Raw genomic sequence first — 19,689 nt, 5'->3', positions numbered from 1 at the left:
GACAGGGACAGGGAGAACCTCCGGCTCCTCGCTCCCATCTCTGCGCTCCCTGGGAGGTACCGAGATCCTCCCGATCCCCCCCCCCCCGATCCCTCACGATCGGTCACGAACCCCCCCGAACCTTCCCGATCCCTCCCGATCTTCCCCGATCCCTCACGAACCCCCTCCCGATCCTTCCGAACCTTCCCGATCCCCCCCGATCATTCCCGATCCCTCACGAACCCCCCCCCGATCCTTCCGAACCTTCCCGATCCCTCCCGATCATTCCCGATCCCTTACGAACCCCCCCCCGATCCTTCCGAAACTTCCCGATCCCTCACGAACCCCCTCCAATCTTTCCGATCCCCCCCGATCCCTCCCGATCCCCCCCGATCTCTCCCGATCATTCCCGATCCCGCTTCCAGCCCCACCCCGGGCCCGGCAATCCGGGATAAATCCCCGGAATCCTTTGGGATGAGCGCGCCCCGCGTTTTGGGGCTCCCCCCCCCCGCCTTTGTCCCCGTGTCCCCCCGCCCGAATTTTCCCCGTTTTCCCCACAAATCCTCTTGTGAGGGCTCCAGGCAACCCAAAACCCCTGTGAAGCCCCCAAACACCCCAAATACCCCAAATACCCCAAAACTGCGAGCACCCTGAGCACCCCAAGTATCCCAAAATCTCGAACGCCCCAAATACCCCGAGCACCCCAAACACCTCAAGCACCCCAAAACTCCTGTGAACCTCAGGTGTCCTGGGCACCCCAAAACCCCAAACACTGCAAATACCCCAAACACCCCAAAAACCCAAAACCCCAAAAAACCCCAAACACCGCAAATACCCCAAACACCCCAAAAAATCCGAGCTCCCCAAGCACCCCAAATGCCCCAAAAACCCCAAAACCCCAAACACCCTAAAATCCTGAGCACCCCAAAAATCCTGAGCACTCCAAACACCCCAAATACCCCACACAACCCAAACACCCCAAATACCCCAAACACACCAAAAATTCCAGGATCCCAAATACCCCAAATTCCTCAAAACCCCGAGCACCCCAAACACCCCAATAGGGCCCTCCTCATGCCCACGCCTCCCTGTCACCCCAAAATCCCCCATTAGGGCATTTAGGACCCTCAGAGCTGCGCGTGGGGTTATTTTTAGGGCCATTTTAAGGATCGTTTTTAGGGCCGTTTTTAGGATTATTTGTAGGGCAATTTTTAGGGTCATTTTTAGGATTATTTGTAGGGCAGTTTTTAGGATTATTTTTAGAGCAGTTTTTAGGTTGCTTTTAGGGCTATTTTTAGAGCTATTTTTACAGCTATTTTTCCCCCTTTTTTTTTTTCTTTTGCAGGATTTTTTTTTTCCTCTTTTCCCATTTCCACTCCGCAACCAAAACCCCGTGAAGTTCCGGGAGGGCCCCGCCGGGAGCTGCCGGCGAATCCAGGCGTGAAAAATGTGCGAGAGGCGCCCCGGGAGCGCCTTTCCCTCCCCTTTTCCCGCTCCTGACGGGGCTGACGGGGCTCTCTGCCGCTCCCCCCCTTCCCCTCACAGCCCCGCCCCAAACCCACCCCACAGCTCCCCCAGGGATCCGGGACTGGAGCTTCCAGAAGGTTCTCGGGGAGTGGTTTGGGTGTTTGGCACCCCCCACAGCTTGGCTTGAACCCATGGATGGGGTTTGGGTTCCCCCAAATCCTTCTGGAGGGGGTTTTTCCCTAAATCCCAGAAATCCTCATGGATGGGGTTTTGTTTCCAAGCCCTACAAGTCCCCATGGATGGGATTTTGTCCCCTAATCCCTGAACATCCCCATGGATGGGATTTGACTCCCAGTGCCCCCCACCTGCCCCTGTCTGATTTCCATCCTCATTCCCATTCCCATCCCCACTCCCATTCCCATTCCAATCCCCATTTCCCACCACCACTCCTGCTCCCATTCCCCCATTCCCCTATTCCCATTCTCCTTCCCATTCCTCCATTCCTGTCCTCATCCCCATTCCCATCTCATTCCCATTCCAACTCCAGCTCCTGTTCCATCCCATCCCATTCCCATTCCTATTCCCATTCCCCCGTTCCCATTCCCTCATCCTCCTTCTCGTTCCTGTTCCCATCCCCATCCCCACTCCCGTTTCTCTTCCCATTCCCCCATCCCCATTCCTGTTCCCAATCCCATCCCAATCCCATCCCCATCCCTGTTCCCATTCCACCGTTCCCATTCCCATTCCCAATCCATTGCCACCCCAATCCCATCCCTATTCCCATCCCCATTCCCTTTCCCGTCCCCGTCCCCATCCCCAATCCCGTTCCTGTCCCCATTCCCCCAATCTCATCCCCATTCCCATTCCCCGTCTCATCCCCATTCCCACTCTCATCCCTGTTCCCATTCCCACATCCCAGTTCCCATCTCCTTTCCTGTTCCCGTTCCCAGTCCCATTCCCCCATCCCCATCCCCATTTCATCCTCATTTCCCTGTTCCCATTCCCCCATCCCCATCTCCATTCCCATGCCCCCCTTCCCATTACCCCATTCCCATTTCCCCATTCCCATTCCCACGCTCATCCCTGTTCCTGTTCCCATCCCCATTCTCATCCTCATCCTCATTCCCCCATTCCCATTCCCATCCCTATCCCCACTCCTGCTCCCAGTTCCTGTTCCCTTTCCCATTCCCATCCCCATCCTTGTCCACATTCCCCCGTCCCCATTCCCATTCTCATCCCCATTCCCTCATCCCTTTCCTGTTCTCAATACCCCATTCCCACTCTCATCCCTGTTCCCATTCCCATCCCCATCCCATCCCCATTCCCATTCTCATCCCCATTCCCCTGTCCCCATCCCTGTCCCCATTACCCCGTTCCCATTCCCATCCTCATCCCTGTTCCCATTCCCATTCCCCCATCCCCAATCCCCTATTCTCCCACCCCGGTTCCCATTCCCATTCCCCCGTTCCCATTCCCTTATCCCCGTCCCCGTTCCCATGACCCCATTGCCATCCCCGTTCCCCCATCCCGGTTCTCATTGCCCCACCCCGGTTCCCGGTTCCCGGTTCCCGTTCCCGCCCCGCTCCCCGCACGCCTGGCCGCGCTGCCCCGGGCTGACAGAGCCGCCCCCGCCCCGGCTCCCCCCGCGCCGCCGCCGCCGCCGCCGCCGTTCATCGGCTCCGTGTTGCGCCGCGGGTCGCGCTCCGGTCAGCCCTGCCTGATCCGGGCCCCGCTCCCCCCGGAGCGCCGCTCCCGCCGGCTGCCGTCAGCTCCGCTCAGCCTCCCGCGCTCCCCGAACCGTGAATGCACCGCGGCCGGGGACCGGGCCCGCTCCCGCTCCTGCGGCTGCTCCCCCGAACCGGGACCGGGCCCGCTCCCGCTCCTGCGGCTGCTCCCCCGAACCGGGACCGGGCCCGCTCCCGCTGCTGCGGCTGCTCCCCCGAACCGGGCCCGCTCCCGCTCCAGCGGCTGCTGCTCCCCGGGACCGGGACCGGGACCGGGACCGGGACCGCTCCTGCGGCTGCTGCTCCTCGGGACCGGGACCGGGACCGCTCCTGCGGCTGCTGCTCCCCCGAACCGGGACCGGCCCCGCTGCTCCCCGGGACCGGCTCTGCCTCCCCGGGACCGGGCCCGCTCCCGCTCCTGCGGCTGCTGCTCCCCGGGACCGGGCCCGCTCCCGCTCCTACTGCTGCTCCCCCGAACCGGGACCGGCCCCGCTGCTCTCCGGGACCGGCCCCGCTCCCGCTGCTGCTCCCCGGGACCGGCTCTGCCTCCTCCGAACCAGCCCCGCTGCTCCCCGGGACGGGCCCCGCTCCCGCTGCTGCTCCCCGGGCCCGGCTCTGCCTCCCGGGACCGGCGGGGGAGCAATTGGGAAAAGGGGGAGCGATGGGGAAAAGGGGAGCAATCGGAAAAAGGGGGAGATCAGTCGGGAAAAATGTGGGGAGAACTCGGGAATGATGAGGGAGCAGTCGGGAAAGGTGGGAAAATCAATCGAGAAAAGGGGGGGAGATGAATCGGGAAAAGGTGGGGGGGGAACTCAGGAATGATCGAAGGATCAATGAGGAAAGGTGGGAAGATCAATCGGGAAAAGGGGGAGCAATCGGGAATGATGGGGGATCAATCAGGAAAAGTGGGAAGATCAGTCGGGAAAAGAGGGGGTGATCAATCAGGAAAAGGGGGGGGATCAATCAGGAAAAGGGGGAGCAATCGGGAACGATGGGAGAGCAATCGGGAATGATGGGGGAGCAGACAGGAAAGGTGAGGGGATCAATCAGGAGAAGAGGGGGTGATCAAGAAGGATGGGGGGGATCAATCAGGAAGGATGGGAAAAGGTCTGGAAGGATGGGGACATCAATCGGGAAAAGGGGGGGAGCAGTCAGGAGAGGTCGGGGGATCGATCCGGAAAAGCAGGATCGATCAGGAAAAGGTGGGATCAATCAGGAAAGGTCGGGGGATCCATCAGGAAAAGGGGGAAAAATCAATCGGGAAAAGATGGGGGAGCAACTGGGAATCATGGGGATCAATTGGGAAAAGGGGGGGCAATCGGGAATGATGGGGGATCAATCAGGAAAAGTGGGGAGATCAATCGGGAAAAGAGAGGGGGATCAATCAGGAAAAGGGGGAGCAATCGGGAATGATGGGGGAGCAGACAGGAAAGGTGAGGGGATCAATCAGGAAAAGGTGGGATCAATCAGGAAAGGTCGGGGGATCGATCAGGAAAGGTGGGAAAATCAATCGGGAAAAGATGGGGGAGCAATTGGGAATGATGGGGATCAATTGGGAAAAGGGGGGGCAATCAAGGAGGATTGGGGGGATCAATAAGGGAACAATGGGGGGATCGATCAGGAAAAGGGGGGAAATCAATCGGGAGAAGGTGGGGGAGCAATCGGGAAATGGGGGATCAGTCAAGAAGGGGGAGGATCAATCAGGAAATGGAATTCAATCAGAAAAGATGGGGGGATCGATCAGGAATGGGGGAGATCGATCAGGAATGGGGGGGATCGATCAGGAATGGGGGGATCGATCAGGAATGATGGGGTTCAATTGGAAAAGGTGGGAAAATCAATCAGGAAAAGGGGGGGAGCAATTGGGAAAGGTCGGGGCATCAGTCAGGAAGGGGGGGGATCAATCAGGAAAATGGGGTGATCAGGAAGGATTGGGGGGATCGATCAGGAAGGATTGGGGGGCACCCACCGCCCGCACCCGCAGGGGACCCCCGGGATGGGCACACGGCGTCCCCACGGACCCCAAACGGCAGAGGGGACACGGGGTGGCCTCACCTCCCTCCGGGAGGGGTTTGGGGGCACCCCCGGATCTACTCCGGCCCCAGCACCCCCCGCGTGTCCCCAAAATGGTTTTGGGGTGACAAAGGGTGGTGGGAGCGGATCCCCATCATGGGATGGTGCCGTGGATTTGGGGTCTGGGAAAATCCGGGGTGACCCCTGGATTTGGGGTGCCCCCATCCCCTGCTCCATCACCCTTGTGGGGTGCCCAGGACCCCCCGCTTGTCTTCACCGGGATTCAGGGGTCCCATTTCCCCCCGGGTGGGATTTTGGGGACCCCTTCTCCCCTCAGTCCACGTTTGGGGTTCCATTTACCCTCAGCCAGGATTTGGGGGTCCTGGGGGAGGTTCAGGGGTCCCATCTCCCTTCAGCAGAGATTTGGGGGTCCCATGTCCTCCCTACCACAGCTTTGGGGTCCCCTGTCCCCTTGTCACGGCTTCAGGGGTCCCGTGTCCCCTCAGGCGGGTTTTGGGGTCCCGTGTCCCCTCAGGCGGGTTTCGGGGACCTCTCTGCCCTCGGTGCTCCTGCTGGGGCTCCTGCCCAGCTCCTGAGGAGCACTGGAAGACTTCCAGTTCATCCCAATTCATCCCAGTTCATCCCAGTTCATCCCAGTCCGTCCCAGTTCATCCCAGTCTGTCCCAGTCCATCCCAGTTCAACCCAGTCCGCCCCAGTCCATCCCAGTTCATCCCAACCCATCCCAGTCCATCCCTAGTCCATTGCAGTCTGTCCCAGTTCATCCCAGTCCATCCCAGTTCGCCCCAGTTTATCCCAGTCCATCCCAGTCCATCCCAGTCCATCCCAGTTCATCCCAATTCATCCCAGTCCATCCCAATTCATCCCAGTCCGCCCCAGTCCATCTCAGTCCGTCCCAGTCCGTCCCAGTTCATCCCAGTTCATCCCAGTACATCCCAGTCTGTCCCAGTCCATCCCAGTCCATCCCAATCCGTCCCAGTCCATCCCAGTCCGTCCCAGTCCGTCCCAGTGCAGCCCCACGCGCTGCTGGGAGCGCTGTGGGGAGAGCCCCGCCTGTCCCCGCCACCAACCCGGGTGACACCGAGGCGGTGCCACCAACCCGGGTGACACCGAGGCGGTGCCACCAGCCCGAGTGACACCAGGGCGGTGCCACCAGCCCGGGTGACGCCAGGGCGGTGCCACCAGCCCGGGTGACACCGTGGCAGTGCCACCAGCCCGGGTGACACCAGGGCAGTGCCACCAGCGTCCCCAGGTCCCTCCCCGGAGCCGATTGTCTCATTTCCAGCGCCGGCCCCGCAGTAGGTCAGGAGTGTGACACCGCGGCCGCCCCACGGGTGACCCCAAGGGACATTCCCGGCCGTGTCCCCTCCCCTCTCCCCCCGCTCCCGTGGCACGCGCGGGGCGGTGACATGGCCGCGTGTCCCCGCGCGCGCGCTCCGCAGGCGGGTGGGGGAAACTGAGGCACGGCGCGGGTGGGGGAGGGGCGGAGCTGCTCCGGGGGGATTCTCCGCCCCCTCCCCCCGCTCATTAATGATATCAATTAGCGATGGAGCGATCAGCTTTAACGAGCGGCGCCCCTCGGCTCCTGCCCTCTGCCCCCACCGGGGCCCCGCGGCCCCATCGGCCCCGCCCCGACCCCTCCGGTGGGGATGGGCGCCCCTCGGCGCTGTCCCTGTCCCTGCCCCCCTGGCCACGCCCATAGCCCCCTGCCCACCCCCACTGCTGTCCCTGTTCCTGTCCCCATCCCTGTCCCCATCCTTGTCTTCATCCCAGTCCTCATCTCTGTCCCTGTTCCCATCCTTCTGTCCCCACCCACGTCCCTATCCCTGCCCCATTCCCATCTCCATCCCTGCCCCCGTCCCCATCCTTGTCCCTGTCCCCATCCCCATCCCCATTCCCTGTCCCTGTCCCCATTCCCATTCCCGGTCCCCATTCCCATTCCCTGTCCCTGCCCCTGTCTGTGTCCCCATTCTCTGTCCCATTCCCTGTCCCTGTCACATCCCCATTCCCTGTCCCCATCCCCATCCCCATCCCCATTCCCTGTCCCTGCCCCTGTCTGTGTCTGTCCCCATTCTCTGTCCCATTTCCTGTCCCTGTCACATCCCCATTCCTGTCCCCGTCCCCATTCCCATTCCCTGATCCCATCCCCATTCCCATTTTCTGTCCCTATCCCCATTCCCTGTCCCACTCCCTGTCCTCATTCCCCACTCCCATCCCCATCCCCGTCCCCATTCCCTGTCCCTGTCCCCACTCCCTCTCCCCATTCCCATTCCCTGTCCCCATCCCCATCCCTGTCCAGCCCAGGGTCTCCGTGGGTGGACACCGGTGACATTCCCGGTTGGAAAGGTCACAGCCACATCCCGGTGCTCATCCCCAGCCCTCAGAGCTGAGGCTGCTCTGTGACACCTCCCAGAACAGGCAGGAGCCACCCGTGTCCCCAGTGCCACCACCCCAGGGCGGCTCAGCCCCAACAGCGTCACCTCCCAGCCCTGCTCCTGGTCCCTCAGGAATTCACCTGGAATTCACCTCCTCTGGAATTCACCTCCTGTCCCCTCCACGGTGTCCGGCTGGAAGATGGCAGAGCCAGAGCGCAAATGTCACCAACATTGTCCCTGCCCGGATCCCTGGGATGGGGAGTGGGGTGGAGGGAGGGAGAGAGAGATGGAGGGAGGGGTGGAGGGTGAGGAGTGGGAAAATGGAGGGATGGATGGAGCAATGGAGGGATGAAGGGACAAAGGGATGGTGGGATGGATGAGCAAATGCTGGGATGGATGGATGATGGATGGATGGATGGATGATGGATGGATGGATGGATGGATGGATGGATGGATGGATGGATGGATGGATGGATGGATGGATGGATGGATGATGGATGATGGATGGATGGATGATGGATGGATGGATGATGGATGGATGATGGATGGATGGATGGATGATGGATGGATGGATGGATGGATGGATGGATGGATGGATGGATGGATGGATGGATGGATGGATGGATGAGGGATGGATGATGGATGGATGGATGGATGGATGGATGGATGGATGGATGGATGGATGATGGATGGATGGATGGATGGATGATGGATGATGGATGGATGGATGATGGATGGATGGATGGATGGATGGATGGATGATGGATGGATGGATGATGGATGGATGGATGGATGGATGGATGATGGATGGATGGATGGATGATGGATGGATGGATGGATGGATGGATGGATGGATGGATGGATGGATGGATGGATGAGGGATGGATGATGGATGGATGGATGGATGATGGATGGATGGATGATGGATGGATGGATGGATGGATGGATGGATGGATGGATGGATGGATGGATGATGGATGGATGGATGGATGATGGATGATGGATGGATGGATGGATGATGGATGGATGGATGGATGATGGATGGATGGATGGATGGATGGATGGATGGATGGATGGATGGATGGATGGATGATGGATGGATGGATGGATGGATGATGGATGGATGGATGATGGATGGATGATGGATGGATGGATGGATGGATGATGGATGGATGATGGATGGATGGACGGACAATCAGACAAATGGACGGACTCTGGGAATGGGTCAGACAGCACTTACAGCACAGCTGGGATCTCCAGGAACACAGTGGGATTTCAGAGCTGCAAGAAGGCAACCGGACACAGGGAAGGACACACGGACGGACACACGGACAGACTCCGCTTCCCTGCATCCCGGCTCTCCCGGTTGATCCTTTCTCCCGGTACTGGTGGCATGGGTGTGACCCTGTGTGGTCTATTTGGGATGGGGACGGGTGTGGGATCACCCATTTGGGATGGGAACGGGCACAGGATCGTCCGTTTGGGATGGGATCACCCGCTGGGATGGGCACCCCAAATCCAATCCCAACGGCAGCCACCCACCCCATCCCACCACCGCCCCATTCCCGATCCTCCGCTCACCATCCTCCTCCTCCTCCGGGTGGGATGCCCCTGAGATGTCCCTGGGATGTCCCTGGTGCCGCTCCGACCCCGGCTCAGCAGCCGGGGATGGATCCAGAGCCTGGAATTCCACCCAGCCCCCCGAAATCAGCGCTTCCCCCGCAGCGGGGCCGCTCCTGCCTGGGCCTTCTTCCCTCCTCTCCCAGCCGGATCCGCCAGGGATGCTCCGGGGTGGAGCTCGGGATAACGGAGGGGCCCCAGCCCGGTTTTGGGGGGCTCAGCCCGGGTCCCCGAGTGCTGATGTCCCCTCTCTGTCCCGCTGCCGTCGCTGTCCCTCCCATCGGGAACCCACGGGAGCGGCGGGGATGGAGCCTCCCCGCCATTCCCGGGCTCTGCTGGCACCGGGCTGTCCCTGGAGCGTTCCCGGTTCCCGCACCCCATTCCCGGGCTGGGTCCCACCGCCTGTTTGCCCCGAGCCCCCCAAACCTCCGTGCCTTACCCCGCGCCTCCCGTCCCGCCGGTGCCACCCGATCCCAGATGGGAGAAGCCACCTCCTCCAGGCTGGGGACACGCTCAGGGCACCGCGGGGACGCTCCTGTCCTCGTCCCCGAGCGGGTGGCGCGATGCGGTCGGGGCACTCCCGGCACGGCCCCGCCGTCCCCCTGGCGCCGAGGGTGGCAGCGGGGACAGCGCTGTCCCCACGCCGCGGCCTCGTGGGACTCACTGGCAGCTCCCGGCTCCGCTCCAACTTTGCCACAAGTTGAGACAAAGGCGGCGGGGGCCGTCCCCTGTCGCCTGTCGCCGCTGTCCCCAGACAGGCTGGTGCCACCAGGGCTAATGAGGGCACAGGGCGGTGGGCTCGGGGGCTGCACACGCGCGCTCCCCGCCTTAACCCTTCCCCTGCCGCCGCCTCCCCCGCCCGGGGGGGAGCCGGGATCGCTCCTCCCGCGGAGTCCGGGACCCCCAGCCTGGAAAACGGGGACAATCCCGAGGGTCCGCCTGGAAAACGGGGACAATCCCGAGGGTCCGCATCCCTGGGGCAGGCACAGCCCCCAGGAGGAGGCGACACACGGCAAGGAGACTCCGCCACACCCTGCTGAAGGGCGGGGGGGACACAACACGATCACAGTCCCGGGATGGCCGTGTCCCCACCTCGGCTGTGTCCCCATCTCGGCTGTGTCCCCATCCTGGCTGTGTCCCCATGCCAGCTGTATCCCTGTCCCAGCTGTGGCCCAGCTGCCCCACTGTGTCCCCGTCCCAGCATCCCAGGACCACAGAACCCCTGACAGCGGCAATGTGGCTGTGAGAGGTGTGGGATGTGGGATGTGGGCTTTGGGATTTGGGATGGCCCGGCTGGTGCTGCCGGGTGGGAAAGGGTTCCTGACCACGCTGGGCCACCGGTCCCCTCCTCTGGTTTCTGGGCCGTTGTCCCCAGCTGGTTGCAGTTGTCCCTGCTCTTCCTCCTGCCTGTCCTGCATTGCCATCTTCTCTCTGCATTCAGGTGTCCCCAGACCTCCATCCATCCCTCCATCCATCATCCATCCATCCATCCATCCATCCATCCATCCATCCATCCATCCATCCATCCATCCATCCATCATCCATCCATCCATCCATCCATCATCCATCCATCATCCATCCATCCATCCATCCATCCATCCATCCATCCATCCATCCATCCATCCATCATCCATCCATCATCCATCCATCATCCATCCATCCATCCATCCATCCATCATCCATCCATCCATCATCCATCCATCCATCCATCCATCCATCCATCCATCCATCCATCCATCCATCCATCATCCATCCATCCATCCATCATCCATCCATCCATCATCCATCCATCCATCCATCCATCCATCCATCCATCCATCCATCCATCCATCCATCCATCCATCCATCATCCATCCATCATCCATCCATCCATCCATCATCCATCCATCATCCATCCATCATCCATCCCTCTCTCTTTCCCTTCACGTTTTCCATCTCCCCCCTCCCCTCTCTCCCTCCTCTCCCTCCCTCCCTGTCCCCAGGGCGGGGACAGCCAGCTCACGTGGCTGTCACTGCTGCCATCACTGTCACCTCTGCCACCGCTGTCACCGCTGCCATCACTGTCACCGCTGCCATCACTGTCACCTCTGTCCCCCGCTGAGCCCGCGGGGCCCTGCAGGGCCTCAGCTGTGACCCCGCTGCCCCGGGGAGGGGGGACCGGGGGACGGGGGACCGGCAGCGGCTGCGGAGGGACCATCGGGGGAGGGGACACTGGAGACACTGGGGACAGAGGGGACAGAGGGGACAGGGGGGACAGAGGGGACAGAGGGGACAGGGGGAGACCCCCCTTAGCTTTGGGGGATTCCAGGAAGGAGAGGTGGAGTGCGAGGGGGGCTCTGTGCCAGGAGGGAACAGGGGAATTGGGGGATTTGTCACAGGTGATTTGGGGGATATTGTCACTTGTGGGTTTTGGGGGGCTTTGGGGGGATTTGGGGGAAATTGTCACTTGTGGGTGCATGGGGTTGTGCCACGGATGGGTACTGGGGGATTTGGGGGATTTCTCACGGGTGGGTAGGGGGGATTTGGGGGAATTTGTCATTTGTGGGTGCGTAGGACTGTGCCATGGATGGGTACTGGGGGATTTGGGGGATTTCTCACAGTTGGGGTACAGAGGGGATTTGGGGGATTTGTCACGGGCGGGTTTTGGGGGGATTTGGGGGATTTATCACACGTGGGTAGGGGGGATTTGGGGGAATTTGTCACTTGTGGTTGCTTGGGGTTGTGCCGCGGATGGGCACTGGGGGGTTTGGGGGATTTCTCACGGGTGGGTTTTGGGGGGATTTGGGGGATTTCTCACGGGTGGGTTTTCGGGGGTTTGGGGGATTTCTCACGGGTGGGTTTTGGGGGGATTTGGGGTCTTTACGCCATTCCGCAGCCCCACACGCGCGGGGCCGTGTCCTGAGCGTGTCCGTGGGGCAGCAGCGCCCCGTGCGAGGGCCCGTGTCGCGGGTGGGGTCCCGGTGCCATCGCGCGGTCCCCGCAGGGGACAGACGGGGACAGGGAGGGGCCACAGGGACCCGGAGAGGGCGGGGGGCGGAGCCAAAGCGGGAGGCGTGGCCATGGACTAGATGACGCTGCTCTTTGCCCATATATGGAGATGGGCGGACTATGGGCGGGGCCATGCGGATGGGCGTGTATATGAGCGTGGCAATACCCATAAATGGTCGTGGGCGTGTCAGTGGGCGTGGCCCCGCCCCGGGGCGTGTCCGGGAGCGGGGCGCGTGTCCGGGAGCGGGGGGCGGGGCCAGTGGCGGCCGCGATGGCGTCGCTGTTCGGCGGCGTGGAGGGGTGAGGGGCGCGGCGCGGCCGGGGGGGCTCCGGGGGCTCCTCCGCACCCCCAAACCCATCGCCCCGCCCAGACACCCCCAAACTGGGGGGACGGGGACCGATGGAGGGGGGCTCCGGGGGCTCCTCCGGACCCCCAAACCCATCGCCCCGCCCCGGGTACCCCCAAACTGGGGGGACGGGGACCGATGGAGGGGGGGGGGCTCCGGGGGCTCCTCCGCACCCCCAAACCCATCGCCCCGCCCAGGCACCCCCAAGCCGGGGGGAGGCAGCCATGGAGGGGGGCTCGGATGGACCCCCCAGGACCGGCTCCTGCCCCGGGTGGGGTCAGCACCCCCCATTTCAGGGCCCCCCGAGTGACCCCTTGGGCGAGGGGGCTGAGCGGGGTCCCCCCGCTCGGTGGGACAGGGGACAGGGGCCAGGGGGCGGTGCTGGCAGTGTCCCCCCCTCTCTCCGCAGCGGGGGCACCCACTCCAGGGTGGTGCTGGTGTCCGAGGATGGCCAAATCCTGGCCGAGACCGAGGGACCCTGCACCAACCACTGGGTGAGCTGGGGGACAGCCCTGTCCCCAGGCTGGGCTGGGACACGGGGACAGGGGACGGGACATGGGGAGGGGGTGTGGGACACGGAGCGGGGTGTGGGACGCAGGGAGAGGGGGCTTGGGACACGGGGACAGGGGATGACACACGGGGAGGGGGCTTGCAACACAGACATATGGGATATGGAGCTGGGTTTGGGACATGGAGCAGGTTGTGGGACATGGAGCTGGGTTTGGGACATGGAGCTGGGTTTGGGACACAGAGCAGGGTGTGGGACATGGAGCTGGGTTTGGGACGCGGAGCTGGGTTTGGGACGTGGAGATACGGGATTTGGAGATGGCTTTGGGACGTGGTGCTGGGTTCGGGACACGGAGCGGGGTATGGAACACAGAGATGGCTTTGGGACATGGAGTGGGCTGTGGGATGTGGAGATGTGGGATATGGAGATGAGTTTGGGACAGGGAGCAGAGTTTGGGACACAGGCCTGGGTTTGGGACATGGAAATGGGTTTGGGACACGGAATGGGGTGTGGGACATGGAGATGTGGGGTGTGGAGCAGCGTGTGGGACACGGAGTGTTGCTGTTTCTGGTTGTCCCCAAACTCACGGACACCTGGGTGGGACGCAGCCACTGCAGATGGTGACATGGTGTCCCATTCCCAAAAACCCTCATGGGATGGCACCTGGGTGGCCTCAGGGCGTTCCCATAACCAAAAACCCGTGTGGGACCCTTGGGTGGCACTGGGGTGGCCTCAGGGTGTCCAAAAACCCGCGTGAGACCCCCAGGGTGGCCTCAGGGTGTCTAAAACACCACGTGGGACCCCCGGTGTGGCACCTTGGTGGCCTCAGGCTGTCCCCTGGCCGTGTCACAGCTCATCGGCTCCGACAAGTGCCTGGAGAGGATCGAGCGCATGGTCACCGAGGCCAAGAGCAAGGCGGGCGCTGACCCCCAGGTGCCCCTGCGCTCCCTGGTGAGCCCCCGTGCTGTCCCCAAGCCCCGTGCCACCCCCCCGGTGCCACCACGGGGGTGACGGTGGCCCTGGGTGCGGCAGGGGCTGTCCCTGAGCGGAGGGGACCAGCAGGACGCCATCGGGAAGCTGACGGAGGAGCTGCAGCGCCGCTTCCCCCACCTGAGCCAGAGCTACTTCATCACCACCGACGCCGTGGGGGCCATGGCCACGGCCACCGACCACGGTGCGCCTGGGCCCTGTCCCCCTCGTCCCTGTCCCATTTGTCCCTGCCCCCTTGTTCCTGTCCCCCTTGTCCCTGTCCCATTTGTCCCTGCCCCTGTTTGTCCCTGCCCCCCTTGTCCCTGGTGGCTGGGATGGCATTGGTGACATCGGGCACCGTGCCACCCCCATGGGTGTCACCCCGCAGGTGGCATCGTGCTCATCTCGGGCACGGGCTCCAACTGCAAACTCATCAACCCCGACGGCTCCGAGACCGGCTGTGGAGGCTGGGGACACATGATGGGGGACGAAGGCTCTGGTGAGCCCGGGGGGCACCGGGGAGGGGAGACCCCATTGCTGACCCCATTGCTGACCCCATTACTGACCCCATTGCTGACCCCATTACTGACCCCATTGATGACCCCATTAGTGACCATAATCCATCCATCCATCCATCCATCCATCCATCCATCCATCCATCCATCCATCCATCCATCCATCCATCATCCATCCATCCATCATCCATCCATCCATCCATCATCCATCCATCCATCCATCATCCATCCATCCATCCATCCATCCATCCATCCATCATCCATCCATCATCCATCCATCCATCCATCATCCATCCATCCATCCATCATCCATCCATCCATCCATCCATCCATCCATCCATCCATCCATCCATCCATCCATCCATCCATCATCCATCCATCATCCATCCATCCATCCATCCATCCATCCATCCATCCATCCATCCATCATCCATCCATCATCCATCCACCCATCCATCATCCATCATCCATCCATCCATCCATCATCCATCCATCATCCATCCATCCATCCATCCATCCATCCATCATCCATCCATCCATCCATCCATCCATCCATCCATCCATCCATCCATCCATCCATCCATCATCCATCCATCCATCCATCATCCATCATCCATCCATCCATCCATCCATCATCCATCCATCCATCCATCATCCATCCATCATCCATCCATCCATCATCCATCCATCCATCATCCATCATCCATCCATCCATCCATCCATCCATCCATCCATCCATCCATCCATCCATCCATCCATCCATCATCCATCCATCCATCCATCACCCATCCATCCATCCATCCATCCATCCATCCATCCATCCATCCATCCATCACCCATCCATCATCCATCCATCCATCCATCCATCCATCCATCCATCCATCCATCCATCCATCCATCCATCATCCATCCATCCATCCATCCATCATCCATCCATCATCCATCCATCATCCATCCATCCATCATCCATCCATCCATCCATCACCCATCCATCCATCCATCCATCCATCCATCCATCCATCCATCCATCCATCCATCATCCATCCATCCATCCATCCATCCATCCATCCATCCATCCATCCATCCATCCATCCATCCATCATCCATCCATCATCCATCCATCCATCCATCCATCCATCCATCCATCCATCCATCCATCCATCCATCCATCATCCATCCATCCATCATCCATCCATCATCCATCCATCATCCATCCATCATCCATCCATCCATCATCCATCCATCATCCATCCATCATCCATCCATCATCCATCCATCCATCATCCATCCATCCATCCATCCATCCATCCATCCCTGACCCCATTCCGTTATTCCCAGCGTACTGGATTGCTCACCAGGCTGTCAAGATTGTGTTTGACTGCATGGACAACCTGGAGGTGCCGCCTCACGACGTTGCCTACGTCAGGCAGGCCATGTTCGACTACTTCCAGGTGCTGCCGGGGCTTTTGGGGTGTTTGGGATGGGTTTTGGGGTTCTTGGTGGGGTTTGGGATGGGTGTTGGGGTCTTGGGATGGTTTGTGATGGGTGTTGGGGTCTTGGAATGGCTTTAGGATAGGTTTTGAGGGATCTGGGATGGGTATCAGGGTCTTGAGGGGCTTTGGGATGGGTATTCGGGTTCTGGGAGGGTTTGGGATGGGTTTTGGGGTCTTGGAGTGGATTTGAGATGGCTTTTGAGGCATCTGGGGTGGGTATTGGGGTCTTTGAGGGACGTTGGGATGGGTGTTGGGGTCTTGAGGGGCTTTGGGAGAGGTATCGGGGTGCTTGGGGTGGTTTGGGATGGGTTTTGGGGTTCTTGGGTCTTTGGGATGGATTTTGGGGTGTTGGGGAGGTTGGGATGGGTTTTGAGATTCTAGTAGGGCTTTGGGATGGGTGTTGGGGTTCTGGGGAGGTTTGGGACGGGTTTTGAGGGATCTGGGATGGGTATCAGGGTGTTGGGGAAGTTTTGGGATGGGTCTTAAGGGGCTTTGGGATGGGTGTAGGGGTCTGGGGGTGCTGTGGGATGGGTATCGGAGGTCTTGAGGGGTTTGGGATGGGTTTTGGGGTCCTGGAGGGGCTTTGGGATGAGTATTGGGAGTTTTTGGGGGGTTGGGATGGGTCTCGGGGCCCTGGAAGGGCTCTGGGATGGGTGTCAAGCTCCTGGAGGCAGGGCTGGGGTGAGTATTGGGGTCCTGGAAGGCTTTTGGGGTGGGTGTTGGGGTCCAGGGGCGGCCCTGAGCCGTGTTCTGGGGTCCTGGGGTTGCTCCCAGCTGTACCAGGGACATTGGGGTGCCCAGGAGGGGTCCCCAGCCCTCACCCGGGGCCCCCCTGGCCCCGACCCCGCAGATCTCGGACAGGATGGGGCTCCTGACCCACCTCTACCGCACCTTCGAGAAGTCCAAATTTGCGGGATTTTGCCAGAAACTGGCGGAGGGTAGGGAAACCCCTGCCCAGGGAATGACCCCATTGTCCCTGTCCCTGTTTGTCCCCATCCCCCTTGTCCCTATCCCATTTGTCCCTGTCCTCCTTCCCATCCCTGTCCCCCTTGTCCCTGCCCCCTTATCCCTGTCCCCCTTGTCCCTGTCCCCTTGTCTCTGCCCCCTTGTCCCTGCCACCTTATCCCTGTCCCCTTATCCCTGTCCCCTTGTCCCTCCCGCTGCCACTCCCCGCTCTCTGCCCCGGGCGCACCTTGACCCCAGCACCCTCTGCCCTCCTCGGGGTGGGGACACCCAGGTGCCACCCCCGGGGGGGGGAAGGGGGCACAGGGGAGTGTCCCATGTCCCCGCGGGTGCCACCCCTGGGGTAGGGGGCACAGAGGAGTGTCCCATGTCCCCATGGGTGCCACCCCTGGGGAAGGGCACAGGGGAGTGTCCCATGTCCCCATGGGTGCCACCCCTGGGGAAGGGGGCACAGGGGAGTGTCCCATGTCCCCGTGGGTGCCACCCCTGGGGTAGGGGGCACAGGGGAGTGTCCCATGTCCCTGCGGGTGCCACCCCTGGGGTAGGGGGCACAGGGGAGTGTCCCATGTCCCCATGGGTGCCACCCCTGGGGTAGGGCACAGGGGAGTGTCCCATGTCCCCATGGGTGCCACCCCTGGGGAAGGGCACAGGGGAGTGTCCCATGTCCCCATGGGTGCCACCCCTGGGGAAGGGGGCACAGGGGAGTGTCCCATGTCCCCGTGGGTGCCACCCCTGGGGTAGGGCACAGGGGAGTGTCCCATGTCCCCATGGGTGCCACCCCTGGGGAAGGGGGCACAGGGGAGTGTCCCATGTCCCCGTGGGTGCCACCCCTGGGGTAGGGCACAGGGGAGTGTCCCATGTCCCCATGAGTGCCACCCCTGGGGTAGGGGGCACAGGGGAGTGTCCCATGTCCCCGCGGGTGCCACCCGCAGGTGCCCAGCTCGGTGACCCGCTGTGCTGCCACATCTTCACCAAGGCCGGCGCGGTGCTGGCGCGCCACGTGGTGGCCGTGCTGCCCAAAATCCACCAGGTGAGGCCGCACCCGGCGGCGCCATCGGTGCCACCGCGCCCGGCCGGGTGTCCCCACCCCCGCGGCGGTGCCACCGCGCCCGTCTGAGCGCGGCCACCCCGCAGAGCCTGTTCGGGGGCGAGCTGGGGCTGCCCATCGTCTGCGTGGGCTCCGTGTGGAACAGCTGGGAGCGCCTGCAGGCGGGTGAGCGCCGCGGGGCCGCCCGCGCCCTCCGGGGGTCGGCTGCTTTTGGGGTCGGCTTTTGGGGTTGGTTTTGGGGTCGGCTTTTGGGGTTGGTTTTGGGGTTGGCTTTTGGGGTTCACTTTTGGGGCTGGCTTTTGGGGTTTGCTTTTGGGGTTGGTTTTTGGGGTTGGGTTTGGGCTTGGCTTTTGGGGTTGGCTTTTGGGGTCGGCTTTTGGGGTTCACTTTTGGGGTTGGCTTTTGGGGTTCACTTTTGGGGTCGGCTTTTGGGGCTGGCTTTTGGGGTCGGCTTTTGGGGTTGGCTTTTGGGGTTTGCTTTTCGGGTTGGTTTTTGGGGTTGGGTTTGGGGTTGGCTTTTGGGGTAGGCTTTTGGGGTTCACTTTTGGGGCTGGCTTTTGGGGTTTGCTTTTGGGGTTGGCTTTTGGGGCTCACTTTTGGGGTTGGCTTTTGGGGTTGGGTTTTGGGGTTGGCCTTTGGGGTTGGCTTTTGGGGTTGGCTTTTGGGGTTGGCTTTTGGGGTTGGGTTTGGGGTCGGTTTTGGGGTCGGTTTTGGGGGTCGGCTGTTGGGGTCGGCTTTTGGGGTTCACTTTTGGGGTCGGCTTTTGGGGTTCACTTTTGGGGTTGGTTTTGGGGCTGGCTTTTGGGGTTGGGTTTGGGGTCAGCTTTCGGGCTTCACTTTTGGGGTTTGTTTTGGAGTCGGCTTTTGGGGTTGGCTTTCAGGGTTGGCTTTTGGGGTCGGCTTTTGGGGTTCACTTTTGGGGTCGGCTTTTGGGGTTGGGTTTGGCATCGGCTTTTGGGGTTCACTTTTGGGGTTGGCTTTTGGGGTTCACTTTTGGGGTTGGCTTTTGGGGTTTACTTTCGGGGTTGGGTTTGGCGTCGGCTTTTGGGGTTGGCTTTCGGGGTTTGCTTTTGGGGTTGGGTTTGGGGTTGGCTTTTGGGGTTCACTTTTGGGGTTGGGTTTGGGGTCAGGTTTGGGGTTGGCTTTTGGGGTTGGGTTTGGCGTCGCCTTTTGGGGTTGGCTTTCGGGGTTGGCTTTCGGGGTTGGCTTTTGGGGTTCACTTTTGGGGTTGTGTTTGGGGTCGGCCGTGAGCGCGTGCCGGTGTCTGCAGGGTTCATCCCGGTGCTGGAGCAGGCGCGGTTCGCGGCGCAGGGCGATTTCTCCAGGTTCAGCCTGCTGAAGCTGCGGCGCTCCTCGGCGCTGGGGGGAGCGCGGCTCGGAGCCCGGAACGTGGGGGCGGCGCTGCCGCTGGATCGCGCCGGGAACGTGGATGTGTTCTACACACACGTGTTCTGAGAGCCGCACCCCGAAACACGGGACAGCGCCATAGAACTGCCCCGGAGTGCCCCAAAAATGGAACAGAGCCCCAAAACTGCCCCCAGAGTGCCCCAAAACCAAACAGCGCCCCAAAACTGCCCCCAGAGCCAACCCAAACACGGGACAGCACCCCAAAACTGCCCCCAGAGCGCCCCAAAAATGGAACAGAGCCCCAAAACTGCCCC

The 19,689-nt window shown here is 61.6% G+C and overlaps 1 protein-coding gene across 2 annotated transcripts; it reads left to right on the top strand.

Annotated features, from left to right (window-relative positions):
* The first annotated feature begins 8,486 nt into the window (after positions 1–8,486).
* On the top strand, positions 8,487–19,604 carry NAGK (N-acetylglucosamine kinase). Of its 2 annotated transcripts, none has more exons than XM_066548835.1 (10): positions 8,487–8,959; positions 12,942–13,026; positions 13,893–13,991; positions 14,073–14,214; positions 14,398–14,508; positions 15,863–15,975; positions 16,868–16,955; positions 17,913–18,010; positions 18,115–18,193; positions 19,299–19,604. In XM_066548835.1, exons 1-10 carry the CDS (start codon positions 8,757–8,759, stop codon positions 19,481–19,483), a joined length of 1,203 nt encoding a protein of 400 aa, XP_066404932.1. In that variant the 5' UTR covers positions 8,487–8,756; the 3' UTR covers positions 19,484–19,604. The 2 variants fall into 2 exon arrangements, with proteins under 2 accessions (XP_066404932.1, XP_066404933.1); XM_066548836.1 differs by lacking the exon at positions 8,487–8,959 and adding an exon at positions 12,441–12,485.
* Positions 19,605–19,689: the final 85 nt, after the last annotated feature.

This window comes from Molothrus aeneus, chromosome 4, assembly GCF_037042795.1.
Source record: "Molothrus aeneus isolate 106 chromosome 4, BPBGC_Maene_1.0, whole genome shotgun sequence".
Taxonomy (NCBI): Eukaryota; Metazoa; Chordata; class Aves; order Passeriformes; family Icteridae; genus Molothrus; species Molothrus aeneus.
Note: the sequence above shows the minus strand (reverse complement) of the source record. Positions and strands in the feature narration are given on the sequence as shown.

What these genes read in the sequence shown, in the direction of transcription:
- NAGK (XM_066548835.1), top strand. Translation starts at nt 8,757, where the DNA reads ATGGATGGACGGACAATCAGACAAATGGACGGACTCTGGGAATGGGTC. An exon ending in AGGTGCCCCTGCGCTCCCTG is followed by an intron (nt 13,992 to 14,072) that starts GTGAGCCCCCGT and finishes TGGGTGCGGCAG; the next exon opens with GGGCTGTCCCTGAGCGGAGG. An exon ending in CCATGTTCGACTACTTCCAG is followed by an intron (nt 15,976 to 16,867) that starts GTGCTGCCGGGG and finishes CCGACCCCGCAG; the next exon opens with ATCTCGGACAGGATGGGGCT.